This window comes from Macaca nemestrina, chromosome 2 (assembly GCF_043159975.1).
Source record: "Macaca nemestrina isolate mMacNem1 chromosome 2, mMacNem.hap1, whole genome shotgun sequence".
Taxonomy (NCBI): domain Eukaryota; kingdom Metazoa; phylum Chordata; class Mammalia; order Primates; family Cercopithecidae; genus Macaca; species Macaca nemestrina.
In genome coordinates this window covers 16,391,614-16,411,019 of record NC_092126.1, presented here as the reverse complement: position 1 = coordinate 16,411,019, position 19,406 = coordinate 16,391,614, and the positions used below count along the sequence as shown (strand labels likewise).

General features: G+C 46.5%; 1 protein-coding gene across 6 annotated transcripts in view; it reads right to left on the bottom strand.

The window, feature by feature from the left end:
• LOC105470956 (oxysterol binding protein like 10) overlaps positions 1 to 19,406 on the bottom strand; it is a 326,292-nt gene that overhangs the window by 1,038 nt on the left and 305,848 nt on the right. For 4 of the 6 annotated variants that reach the window (XM_011723316.3, XM_011723318.3, XM_071090768.1 and 1 more), the window contains 4 exons: positions 18,456 to 18,936; positions 6,245 to 6,431; positions 4,111 to 4,293; positions 817 to 1,142 (listed from right to left, as the gene is read on the bottom strand). In XM_011723316.3, the coding sequence (XP_011721618.1) occupies positions 929 to 1,142; positions 4,111 to 4,293; positions 6,245 to 6,431; positions 18,456 to 18,936 (1,065 nt within the window). In that variant the 3' untranslated portion in view covers positions 817 to 928. Of the gene's footprint in view, positions 1 to 816; positions 1,143 to 4,110; positions 4,294 to 6,244; positions 6,432 to 18,455; positions 18,937 to 19,406 lie in introns of those variants that run through there. The other 2 variants (XM_011723317.3, XM_011723319.3) reach the window with 1 other exon arrangement.

Here is a 19,406-nt window from a genome sequence, read left to right as displayed (position 1 = left end):
TGCCCTAACTCACTTCTCAAGAGCCTTGGATGTAGACAGAATAATCCCTCTTTGTAGCAGAAGTCAGGGGTTAGCAGCACCTGGGCTAAAGAAAGCCCACAGATACATTTTGATTGGCTCCTGGTATTTAATTTTTTTTAATTCTTTGACCATGCAAATATGAGATTTCTCATAAAAATTCAGATTTCTGGCTCCTCATGAACAACTAGACAACCTGTTATCACCGGGAGATGAGTGGCATCTGCCCCAGTCCTCACCGGCCTGGTGCCCATTGATGTTGCTAGGTTCCTGTGGGCTTGCTTTAAGACACATGGCTCCTACACATTCATAATGTCCAACTCTGTTCTCAGAGTGCTTCCCAATCCCTCCACAACTTCAAGAGCGTAAGGGCTTCAGCTGGGCACACGGTGCCCTGCCCACTTGCCCCGATATTATTTCTAGCTTCCAGTGTCACATTTGCAGGTGACAGCAGCAGCATTTTAGGCACAGGACTCAGGCTGGCCTTCCCCTGCATGACTAGCCCTTGTGGCCCACAGGAGGTAAAGCTCTGAAAGGCAATTCTTCATCAGTGAGGGCTGCAGCCCACCCAGGTGTGGAGATGGGCTGTGAGGCACTCCACAACTAGTTTGTTACTAAAGATGATGTAACAGGGGCCATGATGGTTTTCTTTTTAAAAATAGAACAGCATCCAGTCTGCAGTCCCATTCCATTCCCTCGCAGGCAGGCTGACATGCTCTTCTGACATAGGGATACTGGAGGGGAAGTGTCAGTTGCTCGGTTCTGCCTTCCAGAAGGTTTCATGAATATTGTGGCAGAAAACCTGTCCTGAAGCCTGATCCAAAGCTGGAATCAGAACCGAGATGCCCCAGTCTATCCCTGCCCCTGGCTGGCATTTATCCAATCTGGGGGGTCAGCAAGAAAAACCCATCTACCCTCTCAGGACAAGTTCTCTCCTGGGCAAGGGCCCAATGACAGACGGCAGAGTTACCTCCTGGATAAAATATTTGGGCTTCCATGGTGTGCGGAGGTTCTCACGCTTCCGTTCCTCTACCCGTTGCTTCTCCTCCAGGTGCCGCTTCTGCTCGGTGGCTGCGTCAATGTCCCCCAGCCGCAGGTATCGGGTCACCTCCCGCCAGAGGTTCCTGGGGATGGGTGGAGGAGAGGAAACAATCAGCCAGGCCAGCTGGCTGCAAGCTAACAGAACTCCGCCGGGAGCAGCCAGAGCAGCAAGGGGCATCCAGGCGAGCCCTCTCTGGGGTAGCTCATCCCAGACACCTCAAAGACCCCAAGAGCCTGGATTTGAACCCAGGGCTACCCAGCTCCACCTCTGTGCTGTTTCTACTCTCCACTTGTACCAGGCAGCATGCCTTTCTCAGGGCCCGGAGTTTCTGGAAATCAAATCTAAGAGTAGTAGTAGTAGGCATTCTGCTACTACTACAAACAACGATAGCAGGCATATATGGCATTTGCCATATTTCTAAGCATTTTACATACATAAACCTATTTAATCCTCACAGCAACCCAATGACATATTATAGATGGTAGATTCTTATCTCCATGTTACAGAGGAGACAATTTAAGGTCTACATAAGGTTAGGTAACTTGCCCAAGGACAGCACACTAGTAAATCAGAATAAGACCTGCTTTCCCTTTCCCACAAGGGAACCTGGAATTAGGGGTTAGAGGCTGATGCATGTGTGGTGTGTGAGTATTTGTGTGTGCATGCTTATAGTGTGGGATCTCTCTTCTCCCCACGTGTCTACACAAAGCCACTTCTCTGCTTCCTGCATTCATTGTAGAACGCAGCCTAAAGGTAGTGAGGCCAGGCTGCTTGGTTCACTACCCCTCTTCAGCCCAGCTGCTCTTTGGACACTCAGATGACCTTGACCTTCCTAACCTGGCATGGCAGGAGGAAACCCCAGGAAATGAGCAAAATAAAAGGGGAGCTTGAGTGGTTTACATCAATCAAGGCTGATTACTTGGCAAAAAAAGCACTTTGACAGTGGGACAAGATAAAAGGAAAGTACTAGTGTTTAATACTACTTTGTATTTGGCTTATGCTTTACACACAGCTTTCCTCCTCAGGACGTCCTTGGGACCAGCCTGTATTCAGACATACTCTGTTCTAGGGAGAAAGGAAAGGAACCATGATAAATCAGACCACCACCACCTAAGCACTTCCTCACTTAAATGCACCAGAAGGTCAGATTTCACAGACAAGGAACTGTCAGAATGCCAGGTGGTAGAGATTCCCTCCCTGGCTTCTAGAAAACGAGGCCTCTTCACCCAGGGGCCAGTGAATGCCCATCATTAGGTCCTGGGCCAGGGAGCACATCTACAGCAGGTGTCCTTAACCCTTTCCCCAGCAAGGGCTCAGAGCAGCAGGAAGGCTTGAATGCTGGCATGGTCAGGCTGAGGACAGGCGGATGGGGCTGCCGGTGAACTAGGGACAGCCAGTAGCACCTCCTGGGGGTGCAGACACCAACAGAAGAAATCCCATAGTTCCCATAGGCTAACAAGCAACAAAGAGTCTTAATAAGGAGTAGCTAAACTACTCTGATATCCCTGGAGGAAAAGTAGCAGGTGATCATAGTTTTGTTCTCAACAGCCAGATCAGAAACAACAGTCACGTTATGATATGAACCACAGCGTTCCCCATTCTGGGAATGCTTCATCAGAGGCAGTGTGGCAAGGGGATGGGTTTCTTCCCTCATTGCAGTCTTTCCCTTGTCCTGCTACTGCTGCCCAACAGGATGGACTGAAAAAGACAACTGGTAAGCGTCCAAGCTCTCCAGTTAGACACAGAGAAAGGCTGTGCTCACTGTCCTCAAATAAACTGATTAACAAGCAAGAGTGCACTAAATCTACAACGAAGCAAAGGTTCCAGGGATACTGAAGCTCTGTTTCCATTAAACCCAGTTATTAATATAATGTATTATTTATACATACTGTGGTATCCCTGCTTTGTTTCCACTTATAAGAACTGTTTCTATTTGGTTACAGATTCTTGTAATAATAGTAAAGCTTTCAGAAAATCATTTGTAATTTCATTTTAACCCTACATCGTATTTCTAAAGAGTGTATGCTTTTAGATTAGAGCAGCAGTTGGCAAACATTTTCTGTACAGGGCCAGAGAGTAAACAACTTAAGCTTTGCAAGCCATATGGTCTTGGTTGCAACTACCTAACTCAGCCATTGCAGCAGGAAAGCAGCCATAAGCCATATGTAAATGAATGATCATGGCTGTGTTCCAATAAAACTTTATTTACAAAATCAGCCTCAGGTTGGATTTGGCCCACTGGCCGTTTGCTGATGTCCTACATAAAAAAATAAAACTGGCATATTCCAAGGATATTCTGCTTCTGTGCCTGCATAAACATCACATTAAGTGGCTGCATTATATTCATACCATAGCCACAGAATAGATATATGAATTGAACGGATACTTCATAATTTACTTAACCAGTTTTCAAATATTAGGTGATTTCTCTTTCTTTTGTTGCTTAGTTTTCTTTAAACAAAGAACAAACCATTTTATGTTGTTTAAATTTTTTCTGAATTTAAGAGTTTGTCCTGAGAACAGATTCTTAGAAGTAGAACATGAGATTAAAGTGGATTAATGAATTGAAAGCTACTGATCCATGCAGCTAAACTGCACACACTCCTACTAGAAGGACAGGGTATAGAGTGTCAGTTTTACTACACCTTTCCCAGCATTTAATTTTTTTTTAAAACATTGTTAATCTGGCAAGAAAAAAATAGTATCTCATTGACTCACTGTGCAGTTCTTTGATTACTATCAACTCTCTGTATTTACCTTTGCAATTAAGCAACAGATCAGTTGACAAACTTTTGCAAGACAAGCAGTAAAAGTCTGCTGAAGTCTATCCTCACACCCACCCCATGACTACAGAATGACTTAACTGAAAGCTGAAAGGTTCTGCTCCTAAGTGACACACAGTAGAAAACTAAAATATCTAAAGAAGCCAGAAGAACATGATTCCTGGCCTGTTTCCAGTCGCTAAGCTTTCAAAGTCTTCTTTCTTCTCTGTCCCTTGAGTCAAGTGCCCAGCATGACTAAGCTGGAGAGGAAGACAGCCCAATTCTCACCTGGACTCCATAGGCCCCTGCTTCTCGAGAGGTCTGATCTTCTTGGGATACACTGGCAGTGTGGTTGTGTCGATGACTTTGGTTTCTCCATTGCTGTAGGTGAACTCTAAAGTACCATTCCATTCCCCATGGGCTTTACAAACAATGGTGTTGGTTGGGTTGTGCTTCACTTCTGCGGTAACCCTGAATTAATGAGTCAAATGAACACACTTTGCAAAATGATAAAAACAGAGACTTCAAAGGTACACCCATCTATAGAGATTTTTTTTTTTTTAATCAAGAATGGGAAGGAGGGATTGTTTTTGGAGCTTTGCTCAAAGACTAGCTCTTAAAAGATGATCTAATATCCTTGAACAGCAAAAGAAAGCATCACTGGAAAAAAAAAGTCTATAGATTAGTTAATAGTAATACAGCAATGCTAATTTCTTAACTGTAATATTCTGTAAGATATCACTGGGATGAAAATCAGGCAATTCAAGAAAAACAAAATACGTGGGAAGGGGACGAGAGATAAAAGACTACAAATATGGTGCAGTATCTATAGCTTGGGTGATGGGTGCACCAAAATCTCACAAATCACCACTAAAGAACTTACTCATGTAACCAAATACCATCTGTACCCCAATAACTTATGCAAAAAATTAATTTTTTAAAAAAAGGAAAACAAAATAGCATATACTCTCTCTTCTCCAAAATAGCATCTAATAATGCTACATTTTAACCCTAAAAAGACTGTAAGAGTGTAGGGTGAGCTTTTCAATCCTTAAATCATTAGGTCTATTTTGTATGGGGTCAAACATGGTTGCCCACAATCCCAACAGAGCTTACGTTGGAAAAGGAGGGAAATATCCACTCCAGCATCCACACATCCCCTGAATGAAGGCTGAGCAGAACCTAGAGTCTCAGTCTCAATCAATACCTTCCTACTCACAGTAGTGGCTCTGAGGAATGACTTCAACCTCTCCTTTAGAGGGCCTTTGTGGAGATTTGTGACCTCTCTTCCACCTGCCTTGCCTGTGGGAATTCCAAGTGAAAGCAGACTCCCAGCTCCCTCTCCACCACTGAGCTTTCTGCGCAGTTGAAGGAACACCGCAGAAACGGGGATACCTGCCCCAAAGCAGCCACGTGTAGGGTCTAAACTCCCCTTTTCCTTAAGGCCCAGCTCAGGCCGAATTTAGAGTTTCCAAACAGACTGGGAGGCTTTCTCCTTGAGCCTAAAAACAGTCAGCAAGGCCGAGGCTCACAGGCAGGTATGAGGCATCTTCTGGGTTGCACACAGTGGAAAGGTGTTAGTGGCATGCTGGTAAATATTTAGCAACTGGATCTCCAAAAGGGAAAACACCTGATTTGTACCATTTGCCAATTTCTGTGATGCCTATCATGGCTGATTTCAACACCAATATGATAGCACTGAACGTGAAATACACACAAATCAGTTCTCACGAGCTGGTGTGTGCTGGTTCCAGGTGCCCCCAAAGGGTGTCCACATGCCCCTGTGACACTCTGACACACTCACACTAATGCCATGCAGAATAATGCTTTCCAAGAAAATGGGCAAAGATGGAAGCTTGTTTGTATAGTATATCTTGCTTATGCAGTAGAGCTGTGCTGAAAGAGGAATTTTTTTATAGCTGCAGCAATGAAAACAATTGTGTGCTTCCTCAAACAGCAGACCTCTCCTTCAATGACTTAGACTTGGGCTTCCCAAGTTTTTCAAAAGAAAGAAAGGATCCTGACCTCATGGATGCATGACACAGAATTGAGGACAGTGTGGCCAACTAATGTAAATGGGGAACTGTCTGGCTATGTCTGGGTTCAAAGATTCAATCACTTTACAGCAAAGCAACAAACTGTGGCTTCAGAAGGGAGAGTTTATTCCAACAGAAGTGCTTTTATTCTCTGGCATCTGCTCTGCAAATGCATCACCAAAGATTTAACCTTAAGTTTAGAGTGGGGAGGACTCCAAAAAACTGCCATGTAAGGTAGGGAAAAGGCATCTCTTTTGGAACAGATCTTAACAATTTTATCTTGATTTTCAACTCATCTCATTACTGAAACTCAGTCTTTTAATAGTGAAAGGAAACTCAGGGCATCATGTTCAGACAAAGCCAGAGCCTCTCCAGCCAGATCCTACCTGTGGACTTTCCCTCCATAGAAAGGCTTCGTGTGGAATATCACCGTCGCTGAGTACCCAGTCTTGGCACAGTTGATGCTGACTTTTCCTCCGAGCTCCACCCATGGGATGGTGAGAATGGACCGGGCGTAGGCACTAGGCAGGGTGAATACGTACTCCTCCCCGTGTTCCAGGAGCCTCAACACACCTCCAGGGAGAGAGGAGGCAGAGTTAGCCATGCAAAAACACCAAGAGGGCACGGGGGATCAGAAGAAATGAAGACGGGAAACCACAGAGCCTCTTGCACAGATGTCACATCTCCCACCTCTGCAGAGGTGAGCTGCTCGTTCGCCATGGGCTCTACTGTGTGAAAGGCACTGAGAATACAGCCGTGAATAAGATAGACCCACTTTCTGCCCTCAGAGAGCAGAACAGAAAGGTGGTCATTAGTCACCAGAGGAACACAAAATTATAACAGTGATAAAGGTGGGAGGGCAAGGTGGCCAGCACAATGGAGGCCTCCAAGAGGAGACACTCACCTGGTAAGGGAAGGTTTCCCTAAGAAAAAGAACAGGGGAAGAAAGAGTGTTCTGGGCAGGGGGAAAAGCATGTGCAAAGGCCCTGGGGTAGGAAGGAGCCTGGTAAGTGTGAAGAGGCTGGGAAGAGGGCTCACATGCAGAAGAGAGATGGTATGTATAGGTTTGGAGGATGACCAAGTCGGCAGGGGCCAGACCTTGTCTTTTAAACTTCTAGGAAGAGTTCTGCCTTTATCCCAAGAGCTACAGAGACAACCTCAATGGTTCTCACAAAAATAGAGAAATCAGGCTGTACAGCTGCTGTCAGCAACCTCGGGAAAGACACCTGCCAAGCGTGGGAATCTAACACTTACTGCCCACTCACCTCCACAGGAGGGGTTCTCCAACCTACAACCCAAAGTGGGAAAGGCCTTATTCCTCTTGAAGCGATGAAGAATTAGGTGGGTTTGTTCATTTTTCTAGGGAAGGGAACGGCCACAGTTTTCATCAAGTCCTCAAAGACCACCCCCAAAGTATAGAAGCTCCCAGGACTGCTGTAGAGTTGTATACAGAGGCCCTATACAGACTGGCAGAGGCTCTGAGACCCAGCACTACAGCTCTCTTAAGATCACGTCTCCACAAGGCACCTCTCAGTCTCCCATCCAACACTCTGGCACTTGGCTCCCTAGAGATGCACATTCTCAGCTCCACTCCAGCTCACCCCAGGCCTCGCTCTAGGGCTGCTCTGAGCCTTGTCAAAAGCACTCTGAGCCTTAGGAGGGTAGAGGACCAGGGGTGGTTAGTGACGGCACCTTCCTGGGCTTCCAGTCCTCCACTGGAACGAGTGAAGAGTGGGGTCAATGGCTCCCACATGAGAGCACTTTCCAGCTGCCAGACATTCCTGGGAGCTCCATATGAACTATCTTCTTCAGCTCACAACGGCCCTGTTTGGCAATGATTATCGTTTTAATAAGAATGAGGAAACAAACTTTTAGGAGAGGTTAAGTAATTCAGCCGTTTGGTACTTCCCTCTTAGGCTAAATACGTATCTAAATCACTTAGAGCTCAAATTTGCCTAGGGGAGGCAGGGAAGGAGAGAGAGAGAGAGAGAACCAGAACACCAGGAGGATAGGGAGAGAGAGGAGGAGGGGGATGGGGAGGGAGGGCAAGTTTCTTTTAGTACAGATGAGCTTGCCAGGGGAGTCTGAGGAGAGATGGGGTTAATTTGTACAAAGGAGTCATGATTGCTCTTAGTTTCTAAAGCCAATACTAAGATGTGTTCGACTATAGTTCAATTTACCCTGGAGAATTCCTCTAATTGCCCATGCACTACGGTATTTAGGACACAGTAGGCTTGTCCGAACCAGCAACATGACTCTCAGCTCTCAGTTAAGTCCATTAAAGTCAGTTTTCCCAATCCATGAAATACTTGGCTGGTTCTAAAAACCCAAGTTGACATGCTATAGTACGTGTTTAGGAGCCTCGATCCCTCCCAGTGTGAGGGATCCTCAGACACATGGACACAGGCAGGCACCCAGGAGAAGCAGATCACGTGGGCTGGACTGGAGGGCAGATATCACAGCAGCATTTACATCCTATCTCTCTGGCTGGGAACATAATTGAATACATTTAATGCAAATCCACAAATAGCATAAGTCCACTACACCAAATACACTGCATATCAGAACAGACAGGCCTTCTCCCCTCTTCTCTGCTCCAGCTTGCTGGAGCTCTCTTGACTAAACTGATCTTGCTAAAAGTAAAGCCCAGACCACCTCTTGCTCTCACTGTTACTCATTCTTCCTTCTGCATTTTAGAGAGAAGAGCATCCAAGATGACCCTGGAGGCCCTGTCCTATCCAAGCAGTTAAGGGAGGAGTGTTGTGTTCTGAGGAGAATTAGACATTGGTGTTTCAAGCCTGATAGTTTCTGATCAGGACCCCTGGAGGAGAATGGCCAAGTCTGACACTGTGTTTTGTTCAAAGGCTACAGTTGTATCTGACTTCTTTGAATGGGGTTGAGAAGACAGCCTAAAGCAGGTGGAAAATTGCAGCCAATGTCAAACACAGATCAATACTTGGTTCTTCTTGACCAACAGCCAGGGAAAGTGGAAGAGAGAGAGGTCACCTCAAATATCCCTCTCTCTACTCAAGTTTTATCTCCCAAGACCCTGGTTCCTTGGGTGCCAGCTGTATCCTCACAGACTTGGAAACGGTGGCAGCTGAGAGAGTCCCCTGGACCCTGTAGAGAAGGCTACCATTCACCATGCCTTCAAGGCCCCAGAGGAGAGGGTCCACCGCCACCCTCCCCACAGCACTAATGGACTAAGACAGCCCCCAACTTAGCTATGGTTCAACTTGCAATGTTTTGACCTTACAATGGTGCCAAAGCAGGAAGTGTTCAATAGAACCTGTGCTTTGAATTGTGGTCTTTTCCCAGGCTAGTGCTATGTGGGATGACCCTCTCGTGTAATGCCAGGCAGCAGCAGTGAGGCTCTTTTTCTTTTTTGGAGACAGGGTCCCACTCAGTCACTCAGGCTGAAGTGCAATGGCGCAATCATGGCTCACTGCAGCCTTGACCTCCTGGACTCAAGCAATCCTCCTGAGTAGCAGGGACTACAAGCATGCGCCACCATGCCTGACTAATTAAAAAAAAAAATTATTTGTAGAGATGAGGTCTCCTTATGTTGCCCAAGCTGGTCTTGAACTCTTGGGCTCAAGTGATCCTCCTGCCTCTGCCTCCCAAAGTGAGTATAAACAACCTCCTATATAGTTTGGATATTTGACCCCCTCCAAACCTCATGTTGAAATTCGATCCCCAATGTTGGAGGTGGGGCCTAGTGAGAGGTGTTTTGGTCATGGGGAGGGAGCTCTCATTAATGACTTATGGCCAGCCTAGCAGTAATGAGTGAGTGCTCGCATTAGTAGTTCTTGCAGGAGCTCCCCTGAGAGCTAGTTGTCAAAGAGAGGCTAGGCCTGTGCAGTGGCTCACTCCTGCAATCCCAGCACTTTGGGAGGTGGAGGTAGGAAGACGGCTTGAGCCTAGGAGTTTGAGACCAGCCTTGGCAACATGATGAAACCTTGTTTCTATAAAAAAAATTTTTTTTTAAATTAGCTGGGCATGGTGGTGAGCACCTGTAGTCCCAGCTACTTGGGAAGTTAAGATAGGAGGATCACTTAGCCCGGGAAGTCGAGGCTGCAGTGAGCCGTGGTCATGTCACTGCACTTCAGCCTGGACAACAGAGTGAGACCCTGTCTCAAATAAATAAATAAATAAATAAATAAATAAATAAATAAATAAATGGAAAAGAGCCTGGCACCTCCCCCACCTTGCTTCTGCTCTTGCCATGTGACCCCCACTCAGGGGTTCCCCTTCCTCATCCACCACGAGTGGATGTAGCCTGAGGCCCTCGTCAGAAGCAGATGCTAGTGCCATGCTTTTTGTACAGCCTGCTGAACTGTGAGTCAAATGAACCTCTTTTCTCTCAGGTATTCCTTTATAGCAATGCAAATGGACTAGGACACAACCCATCCTCTCCAGTGTGCTGTGCTGCCAGATGATTCTGCCCAATGGCAGGCTCATGTAAGGGTTCTGAGCACGTTTCAGGTAGGCTGGGTTAAGCGAGGATGTTGCTAGGCTAGGTATATTAAATGTAGTTTCAACTTAGGATATTTTCGCCTTCGGATGGGCTTATTGGGACATAACCCCGTCATAAGCCAAGGAGCATCTCTACTCGGTAGTAAAATCCTTCCAGGCCAGCAGTATGTCTCCCTGGCATCATAACCTCACCCCTGATGTCTACGGCCTTCCTATTTTGTGGTTCACCCTTCATGTCCTTAACTGGGATACCTGGGGGACTCCCACCGCTTGCACGTCTAGCAGGAAACCTCTACAGACTGGGAACACACAACAGCCACAAACTCGGCTGGCTGGTATTCCTAGTCTCATTCATAAATATAAACTTTGTAGTAAGGTAGGATTGTACAGCTGAGATCTTCTTCACCATGTTTTTTCATGGAGAATATGCCACAGCTTTTTTAAGACCTGGGTGAAATCTTAGAGGATCATTCCAAGTCCTCCATCACTCACCAGCCTGGCAATCTTAACTTCTCTGTGCCTCAGTTTCCTCATCTGTGACGCAGAGACAGTGGTATCTGTACCTCCCACGGCTGTGGTAAAGATGGAGAAGGCGATTCTAAACTCAGCTAACGGCACTGCAGTATGGCACACTGCCAAAATCCTGAAGGTTTTATGTCTTAATTACTCCTCATTCTTTAAAGCGGCCCTCTCTGTGGGTATCGCCACCTGGCAATAAAGAGGAAACTACAACGTCTTCCAATGGGCTATGCCTGTGAGGGATGGAAAAGACACAGGGCAGGGCAGACTTTCTCTAATATAGCACTTTGCATAAGAGATAGCATCCTCCTCCCATTTGTCTTCAGAAAAATCTCTTCCAAATCAAGGTACATTTTCCCCCAAGTCCTGGGGGAGGTCAGTGAGCCTCAGAGCTAAACTGATTAGAAGGCACTGGCTAGACCACATGCCTTTGGCTTTTTTTCTGAAAATCCATAAATGTGTGTTCATTCATTAAATCACCTGCAATTATGCCTTCTTAATACTCCTTTTTTGCAGGGTTACATTTTAAAAAAAAATCTCTCCTTAACATGAATAAAAGACTATATTAAAATTAGACTTACAAATGGGATCACAAATATAAGTTACTTCTTCATTTGGCCTAACAGCTAAGAAAAGCTTAAAAAAAAACATCAAATAATCAATCCTTCCATGCATGGTTAGTCCTCAGGCTGGGAAATCTTCATTTGAAATTCCACAAATTGATTCACCAATAAACATAAAAGCAAAGCATTAAGATTTTCAAACTGATAAACTTAAAATAATTTTGTGCCCAATCTCAATCTGAGGAACCAAAATATTCATCTGGGACATGGATTCTGGAAAGAAGAGTCACAGAAGGAACTCTGGGAAGTGTGTTTGCAGACCCAGCAGCATCGGCACTCACGAGCCCAGTGGCAATCATGTCGCTTCCTCTCATTAGAACTGTCTTTCCCCACAGACTCAATTAGGAGCCTGTACCATTTACTAGGCATTGATTCAGGCATTTTGAGGGAAGTGGGCTGCAAAGAGCAGCTGAACGCCCCTCAGCTCCACAGTGGTGCAGGGTTGGGAGGGGTGAGCATCCCACACCATGGACAGAAGTCTTAGGTTGACTGAATGGTGTCAGCTCTCACTGTCAGAGCAATAGAAACGAGAGGATGGGAGAAAGCGGTGCAGTCTCTGGGGTCAACCTGAGTGAATTCAGGGCATAATGAAGCACTTCATAATAGCATTTCATTATAGTCAAATATGCCACAGCCTAAAGGCCATGATTTAAGAGATAAGCCCACATAGTTACATTCACAATTTCAAGTGGACCCATGTAAGATCTCATTTTTGTAATGAGGAGATGGAAAAAGCATTATTTACACCCAATCAACAAATTCATGGAATGTGCAGGAAATATGCAAGGGAAGGGAAACTATCTGACCTCCTGCCTTCCCCCAATCAAAGGAGCTCTGAGTGTGGCAGCCAGAACCTTCTGCTTCAAAGTTTGGAGATTCTCAGAAATCGTTTGTGTGAAAAATCAGATCCTGTGTTACAGAGGACACATTTTAATTCATACAAAAGATAAGGGGATATGGCTACTGGAAGGACTTAGGCAAACTCAAGGTCTCACCAGAACGAGCCAAGGGTCCCCCAGCCCTGCTCAGGCCCACCCACAGCAGGAGAACATCAGGTGAGTGGCCAGGAAGAGCCATGTCCAGGAGAGGCCTTTCACAGTCTCTCTCCAGAATCTTCTTTCTGAACTCAGCATGCTATTGAGAAGTTCTGAGTGGAATTTTCAAGCAGTTAGAAAAAAAGCAGCAAATTCTAATTCTGCTTCATCTGCAGGCTGCATCTGAGGGCCTCAGGGAGGGTGTTCCACGGCTTCTCACCCACGACACTGTGGTCCTGGGCTGGGTAAAGTGAATCAAGGGCTCCAGTCCCTGCCTGCTGCCTATGAGTAACGGAGGAGCTACGATCTTGAGACCTCACAGGCCTACCCTGTGGAGACACAGACATTCAACAACGGCCAACAGTAAGACAGAGTAAAGATGTCGGTTAGTTCAGGGGACAGAGGGCTAAAAGGACCTCATCACTCTCTCAAGTTCAGTTGCAGAGGCAATGAAAGGAGGCCACATGCTGTGCTGGGCTGAGGGGTGACCTGTTGATGGTGCGGTTTAAATGAAAGGGCTCGAGACACCAGAGGGAGACAGAAAGGACGAGGGTGCAGGGAAGCAGAGGGAAGACGAAGATGATGAACACGCTGTGTAGAGGGAAGAAGGGAAAGATGAACACATTGTGTGGGGAAGGGAGAATAACCAGCTTTAAAACACAATCACACACGTGACACCACTGCACACCCACCTCCTTTTTGGAGCCCACTGCTGGTGGTCGGAGACAGGGGAACAGTGACTACTATTTGGTAGGGAAGGAAGGATCCTGAAGGGAGAGACTGCGTTTCTGTAAAGAATTCCCTAAATCACTAACAATGGATTTGCAAATCTACCTTTTCAAAAATGTCCACATATTTGTCTAACGGCAAGAATTAGGGGCTCACAGACTGAGGCATTGACCCGCTACTTCAATTTAAGAATCTGGCTTGACCATGCCTTGACAAGCAGCAAGTGCAGGGAAATCCCCAGACAAAAGGCATTCTATTCACCAAGCACTTACTCTGACTAATCACAGATTCAAACTGTGTGTGTGTATGTGCGTGTGTGTGTGTGTATGTGCGTGTGTGTGCATGTGTGCATGCGTGTGTGTGGGAGGGGGCGTGGGGGAAGAAGAGAAAAAAGAAACAACTTCCCTCTCTGCTTCTATCTTTGCACTGGGCCCTCTCCACTTCCGCCTTCAGCCTATTCTTCACTCAGCCAACACGGATGCTGCTAAAATCATGTCTACCCTCCAGCAACTGCCATCTCACAGCAAACGGCAAAGTCCTTCCAGGTCCCCAAAATCGATCCCAAAATGTGGCCTCTCCTCTCTGGCCTTATTTCTTCTCTTCCCGGCCACCCACTCACTCTGCTGCAGACACAGTGGCCCCTGGCTGTCCTCAAAACACCCCAGCCACTCGCTCGCAACTTGGGGCCTTACTACTTGCTGTTCTTTTTTGCCTAGAAGACCCCTTCTTAAACCTGCTTCAGGCCCTTCCTCAGCTGCTCTATCTTGTTGAGGTTCACATTAGGGAAAACTGCAACCTCCCTGCCCCAGCTTCACTCTCTCTCCTCCTTCCTACTTTGTCTTAGTGTCAATCATCATCTATCACACTGAGGACTTCACGCACATGTCTTGTCTTCTCTCTGGCCCTCCTGCTGGAGCATGAGCTCCCGGGGGCCCGGAATCTGTGTGCTGTGGCCTCTGCTGCATCTCTGGCATTAAGGATGGTGCCAATCACTTAACAAATAAACGGATGAAAGGATAAGTGAATGGGTAAATGACAGATTTATTCGAGCCACCACTGTTACAGATGAGGAGGTAAACATGTTTAAAATACTATCTGTAGAAAATGTGCAAGGAATCATCTTGCATACGGGACATAAATACAAAGTGTGAACTGCCTTCTCTACCTTCTCTAGCAAACAAACATATTTCATCTTCAAAATATTTATTATGTGGGAAATTTAGAATAAGGAATAAAATTAAATACAATAAGATGAGTCTCCTGAATACCAATTTTTGTTTTTAAGAAAAGGAAAAGGTTTTTCTACCAATATAAACCTCATAGCATGAGGCAAGCCTAAAGCAACCTACGAAAACACAGAGCCCCAGATAAGTCAGAACCAGGATTAATGTTGCTCCCATTCTTATTACAAACTTAAGTATAAAAATCAATGTGAACAACTCCTCCCACAGGGGAGTCCTTGGCAATCTTCTCCCTGCTTTCAACAGGAAGAGCTACCCAAGTATTCTAACCAGAGCTCTCAGTTCATGCAATTTCAAGAGTCCCCAGTCTGGGCTGAGACACACTTTTTGAAAGCTGCCAGGGGGCTTTAACCCAAACAGTACTGCAGGGTGGCAGCTCCCTGTCGCTTCATCCAAGGAGAAGGCAGAGTTCAGGAGAACAAGCAGTCACTGGGGTCAGAAAAGAGGCCGGTGAGGAAATATCTCTTGTTCCTCTAGCCCTGCCCCCCCGAGAAACACACTTGAATCAAGTTTTCTCAGTGTCAGAGAGAGGCCTCAACAGCCCTGGCTGTGTCCATGTAGGGCTCTAACCTGCCTTGACCAGGTCCCCCTTCCCTGGCCCACCGCCTGCTGCTCAACCCTGCTCCTCTGCTCTTCCTGGGCTTGTGAACTCAGGGGGCTGCCTGAACCTCCTCAGATTCTGGTATCTCATCCACAGGTCAGAGATGAGCTGAGAAATGGCCCCTGACTGAAGGAGACCTCAGCAGCTGCCCTGCATCCCCCTTCAATGCCTTGTGCTGAGGGCAGGATGGATATTGTTGTTAATTATGGACAGGTTCCTAGGCAAGCTGCCCCTCTCAGGCTCCTCATCTGTGAAATGAGGATAGCTGGACTCATCCAAGGTCTGCTGAGCATTCTGAAGCAAGAGAATCCTTTTGGAAATAAACTTGTATAGGGAAGTCCATCTGGTAAACAGGTAAGGATGGATGGAGATGCTCAGGCTGGAGTGGACTTGGGAAGAAGACCAGCCTCACCACTCACTCCCTGTGCCCCTCTAAGGAGCCTGGGATTCTCTACAGCACAGCTGGAAACCCTGGAGCATATGGCGGACAAATGCCCTTTCAGCTACAAGACGTCATGGTCCAGTCATCACTGGTAACAGCTCCTCTTTAAGAAGAGAGACGACTTCTGGCATCCCTCTCCCCTTGTCAACAGCAGGAAAAGCCAGACAACCCAGTCATAAATTGGGACTTTTCTAATTGGAAAATAGTTGCAATACTGCACTCTCACAGAAGATAACCTAAGAGGGGGATAATATTCATTATTGATGAGGTTTATCTAAAGATAGATGTATTTTTACATCTTTCCCCCACAGATACAACCCACCTCCATCTGAATTGTGGAAAAGGCCTAAACTGGGTGGCCCAAGATCATCCTGGTGACAGGTGTGTCCCTGGCCTCCTGCACAAATTAATGAATGTCTCATTGGTGAACTTCTTGATCCTGATTGATCCTTGAGAGGAAGGTGTGAGGAGTGCAGCAGGAGCTGGCTGATTACTAGACCTGTGTGCAAGGAAGACCCCGGTGAAGGCCCGACATGAATGCTGAGTGCATCTGTGGGCACTCTGGAGTTGCTGTCTTATCTACACAAGGGGGACGGGACTTTGGTGTGTAAACCTAACAGAGAAGCGGAACCCAAGAGTGGGTATTTTCCTGAATAGAACCATTGCATGCAAACCCTAAATAAGGAAGAATTGTCTACATTTACAGTCCCCAATTCGTCTCCTTCCTTCTCTCTTGACTTTAGTCAGATTTTCACTAGTGCTACTCCACTGACAACTGCTGTCAAGGTCACGAGTGACCTTCATGATCCAAAATCCATGATCGCTTCTCAGTTCTCATCTTACTGAAGTAACCAGGCATCACGTGATGCAATTGATCACTGTCGCACTTTGAAGCCCTTCTTCACTTGCCTCACAGGGAGCACCTTCTCCCATTCCATTCAGTCTACTTCTGTTTCTTCACTTGCCTCGCAGGGAGCACCTTCTCCCATTCCATTCAGTCTACTTCTCTGGCCACCCCTCATCAGTCTCCTCGGCTGGCCGTTCATCTTGTGGACCTCTTCATGCTGCTTAATGCTTCAGAAATCAGTGCCCACTCAGCAGTCACATTAGTCTCAAGGCCTTAAATATTTTATCTCAGCCAGGACCCTCCCTATGAAACTCCAGCTTGCATACACAATTGCCTACTCTAGCACTCCCTTCAACGACCAAACCCTAACAACCGCCCTTGAGCTCCCACACTCTCCCTTCAAAGTAGCCCAATACCCAGCCCTCAGTCTTCCCATCTCAGTTAACAGCTAGTCCATCCTTCTAGGTGCTCAGGTCAAAACCTTGGCAACACTCTCTCTCACACTCCACATCCCACCCAGAGGCAAATCCTCTTGGCTCTAACTTTAGAACCCATCCAGATCCTTACTACTCCACTACTTGTACTTCCTCCACTATTCTCCACCTGGTCCAAGCCACCATCATCACCTGCTTAGTTATTCTCACAAACTCCTCCCTAGTGTCCTTGTTTCCACCACTACCCCTGTCAGGGTCTGTTTTCAACAAATGGCTGGAGCAGTCTTGCTGAACTGTGAGATTGAGCCTGGTACTCTCCGGCTCAAAAGTGCCAGTGGCTTCCTGGCTCCCTCACTGTAAGAGCCTTAGCAATAGCCCATGAGGTCCTACATAATCTGGCCACCATCACCACCCTGACCTCCACCTGCCCCTGTTCACCCTGCTCCAGTCACATGGGCTTCCTATCTCCATCCCCATGCCAGGGACATTTTACCTCTAGGCCTCTGCCTCGTTCTTTCTGCACACGAACTCTTTCCCAGTGATCTATAAGGCTTGCCTTGCCCGCTCTTTGCCCACTTTGGGTCTTTGCTCAAAGAACACCTTAGTGAGGCCTTCCCACTGGCCAGCTCATCTGAAAGTTCAACTGCCCTCTCCCTCATCTTCCCCAGACCCCTACCTGCTTTATGTTTCTCTACAACACTTATCGTTCTTCAACTTACCACACAACCAATTTTATTTACTTATTTCATTTCCCCATGAGAAAGAAGGAGAATAGAAGCATCATAAGAACACAGCTTTTTTGGTCTGTTTTGTTTTCTCAAGTAGCCACAGCTCCTAAGGCAATGTCAAGCATCCAGCAGGTGCTCAATAAAAATGTGCTAAGGGAATGAAAGGTGCTCTTATCTCATGGGGTTTTGGAAGGGCTTCTAAGGAGACATGTACTCTCTGAAACTCAAAGACAAATTTGGAGTTCGATTCTTTTTTTCTAGGAAGAGAATCACAGCCTTAGAGCCTTGAAGAGATTTGTGACTCAAAAAAAAGTTGGAAGAACCAGTAACACAGAAGCTTGAATTTAACAAGGATTATTATAGGTTTCTTCAAACAATGAATAAACTTCATTCACAGCTATTTGCTAAAATAAGAATGCGTGATCCACCAGTGGCGTGATTATACTATGTTCTTTCTTCAGAATTTCTAGCATAGAGTCGAAAGATTTGTCTTGGGAATTTTTATGAGCAGATTTTGAATAGGCAGCATGATTATCCTCATTGTCTGTGAGCCAGAACACCAGTGAGGATGAATAAAAATGTGTTTTCACAGATTTGGAGGCCAATTCTTATATTCATGCAAAGCTGAAAGAAAAACGTACCTGTAAGACGCGCACGCACATGCACAGCACGGGAAGGTCCAGGTGCGAAGGTCCAGGTGGGCGGCTGTCAGGCAGATATCCATTACCTTGGCCCCACTGGGAAATTACCAGACCTTGTCCCCAAATAACAAAACCCATCCCTTTTACCACCCACCCTCTAATTCCAAAACAAGTTAAAAACAACAACAACAAAAAAACTCCACACACAAAATTATCAATCATCTACCAGGTATAGAAATGTCACTGTGTAAGAGCCAAACTCCAACACACGACATGGCTTACCTTCCCCTATCATAGAGACCCCCACGGACATGCCCATGAACTTGCTTTTGGTCCATACATGAGTGTTGACGCACAGTCTCTTCTCCTTGCACTCACAGTAGAAGCAGGAGATGGGTGGGTGATGGGACACTTGCTCAGCCACAAACCTTAGTTTGTAGCTATTGGAAGGGTCATCGGCCATTGGGTGTTCATGACAGCCAGCAGGAGAGCGGGGAGCAGTCCTCTTAGGCTTGACCCTGTCCTTGGGAACTTCCCAGGAGCAGTGAAATGTCTCGCCTATGATGGGGTTGTAGGGCTTCTTGGCTAAAGCGCCCTTGCGGCCCTCGTGAAAGGCTGTGAGATAATACTCCACGAAGCAAATGACTCTCTCCTCTGGTGTGGCCCCAGCGGTGATGGCCAGCAGTAGATCTGGGTGCGCCATAAAATCTGCATACATCTCCAGCAAAGATCGCTTCTCCAGGATAAAGGTGGGAAGCACCACCTGCATTTGGAAGCACACAAAGTCAGACAGGAATCCCTGGGATTACATGGAAAAGCTGAAAAGAAAAGTAAAGGCTGCAACCACTGTCAAGCAAATTCAGAACATCTCCAGCCAGGGAGCAGTCTGTTTTGACTTGTGCACAAATGACAAATCAAGGGAAACAATATCAAAGAAATGAGAAGTGGCAGTGGAATCAATGGGAGCCCAGCTTTGTCAACAAGACTGTTCTGAGTGATTTTCTTCCTTGCTTACCTGGGCTAACACAATAGTCTCTGTCCCAGTCTCCACTGCCATCTCTCCCCTAGCTCTCCATTATTTAGGGATGTATTCCCCCTGCCATCAGGCACGAACAAGTGGGGCGGCAGGGGCGGGGGTAGGGGAGACGGCAATCAATGTGTTCCCACAAACATGGATACTGGGGTTTGTTGGTGCCACTTCATAGGGGGTCCAGACAGACCAGGACCCACCAC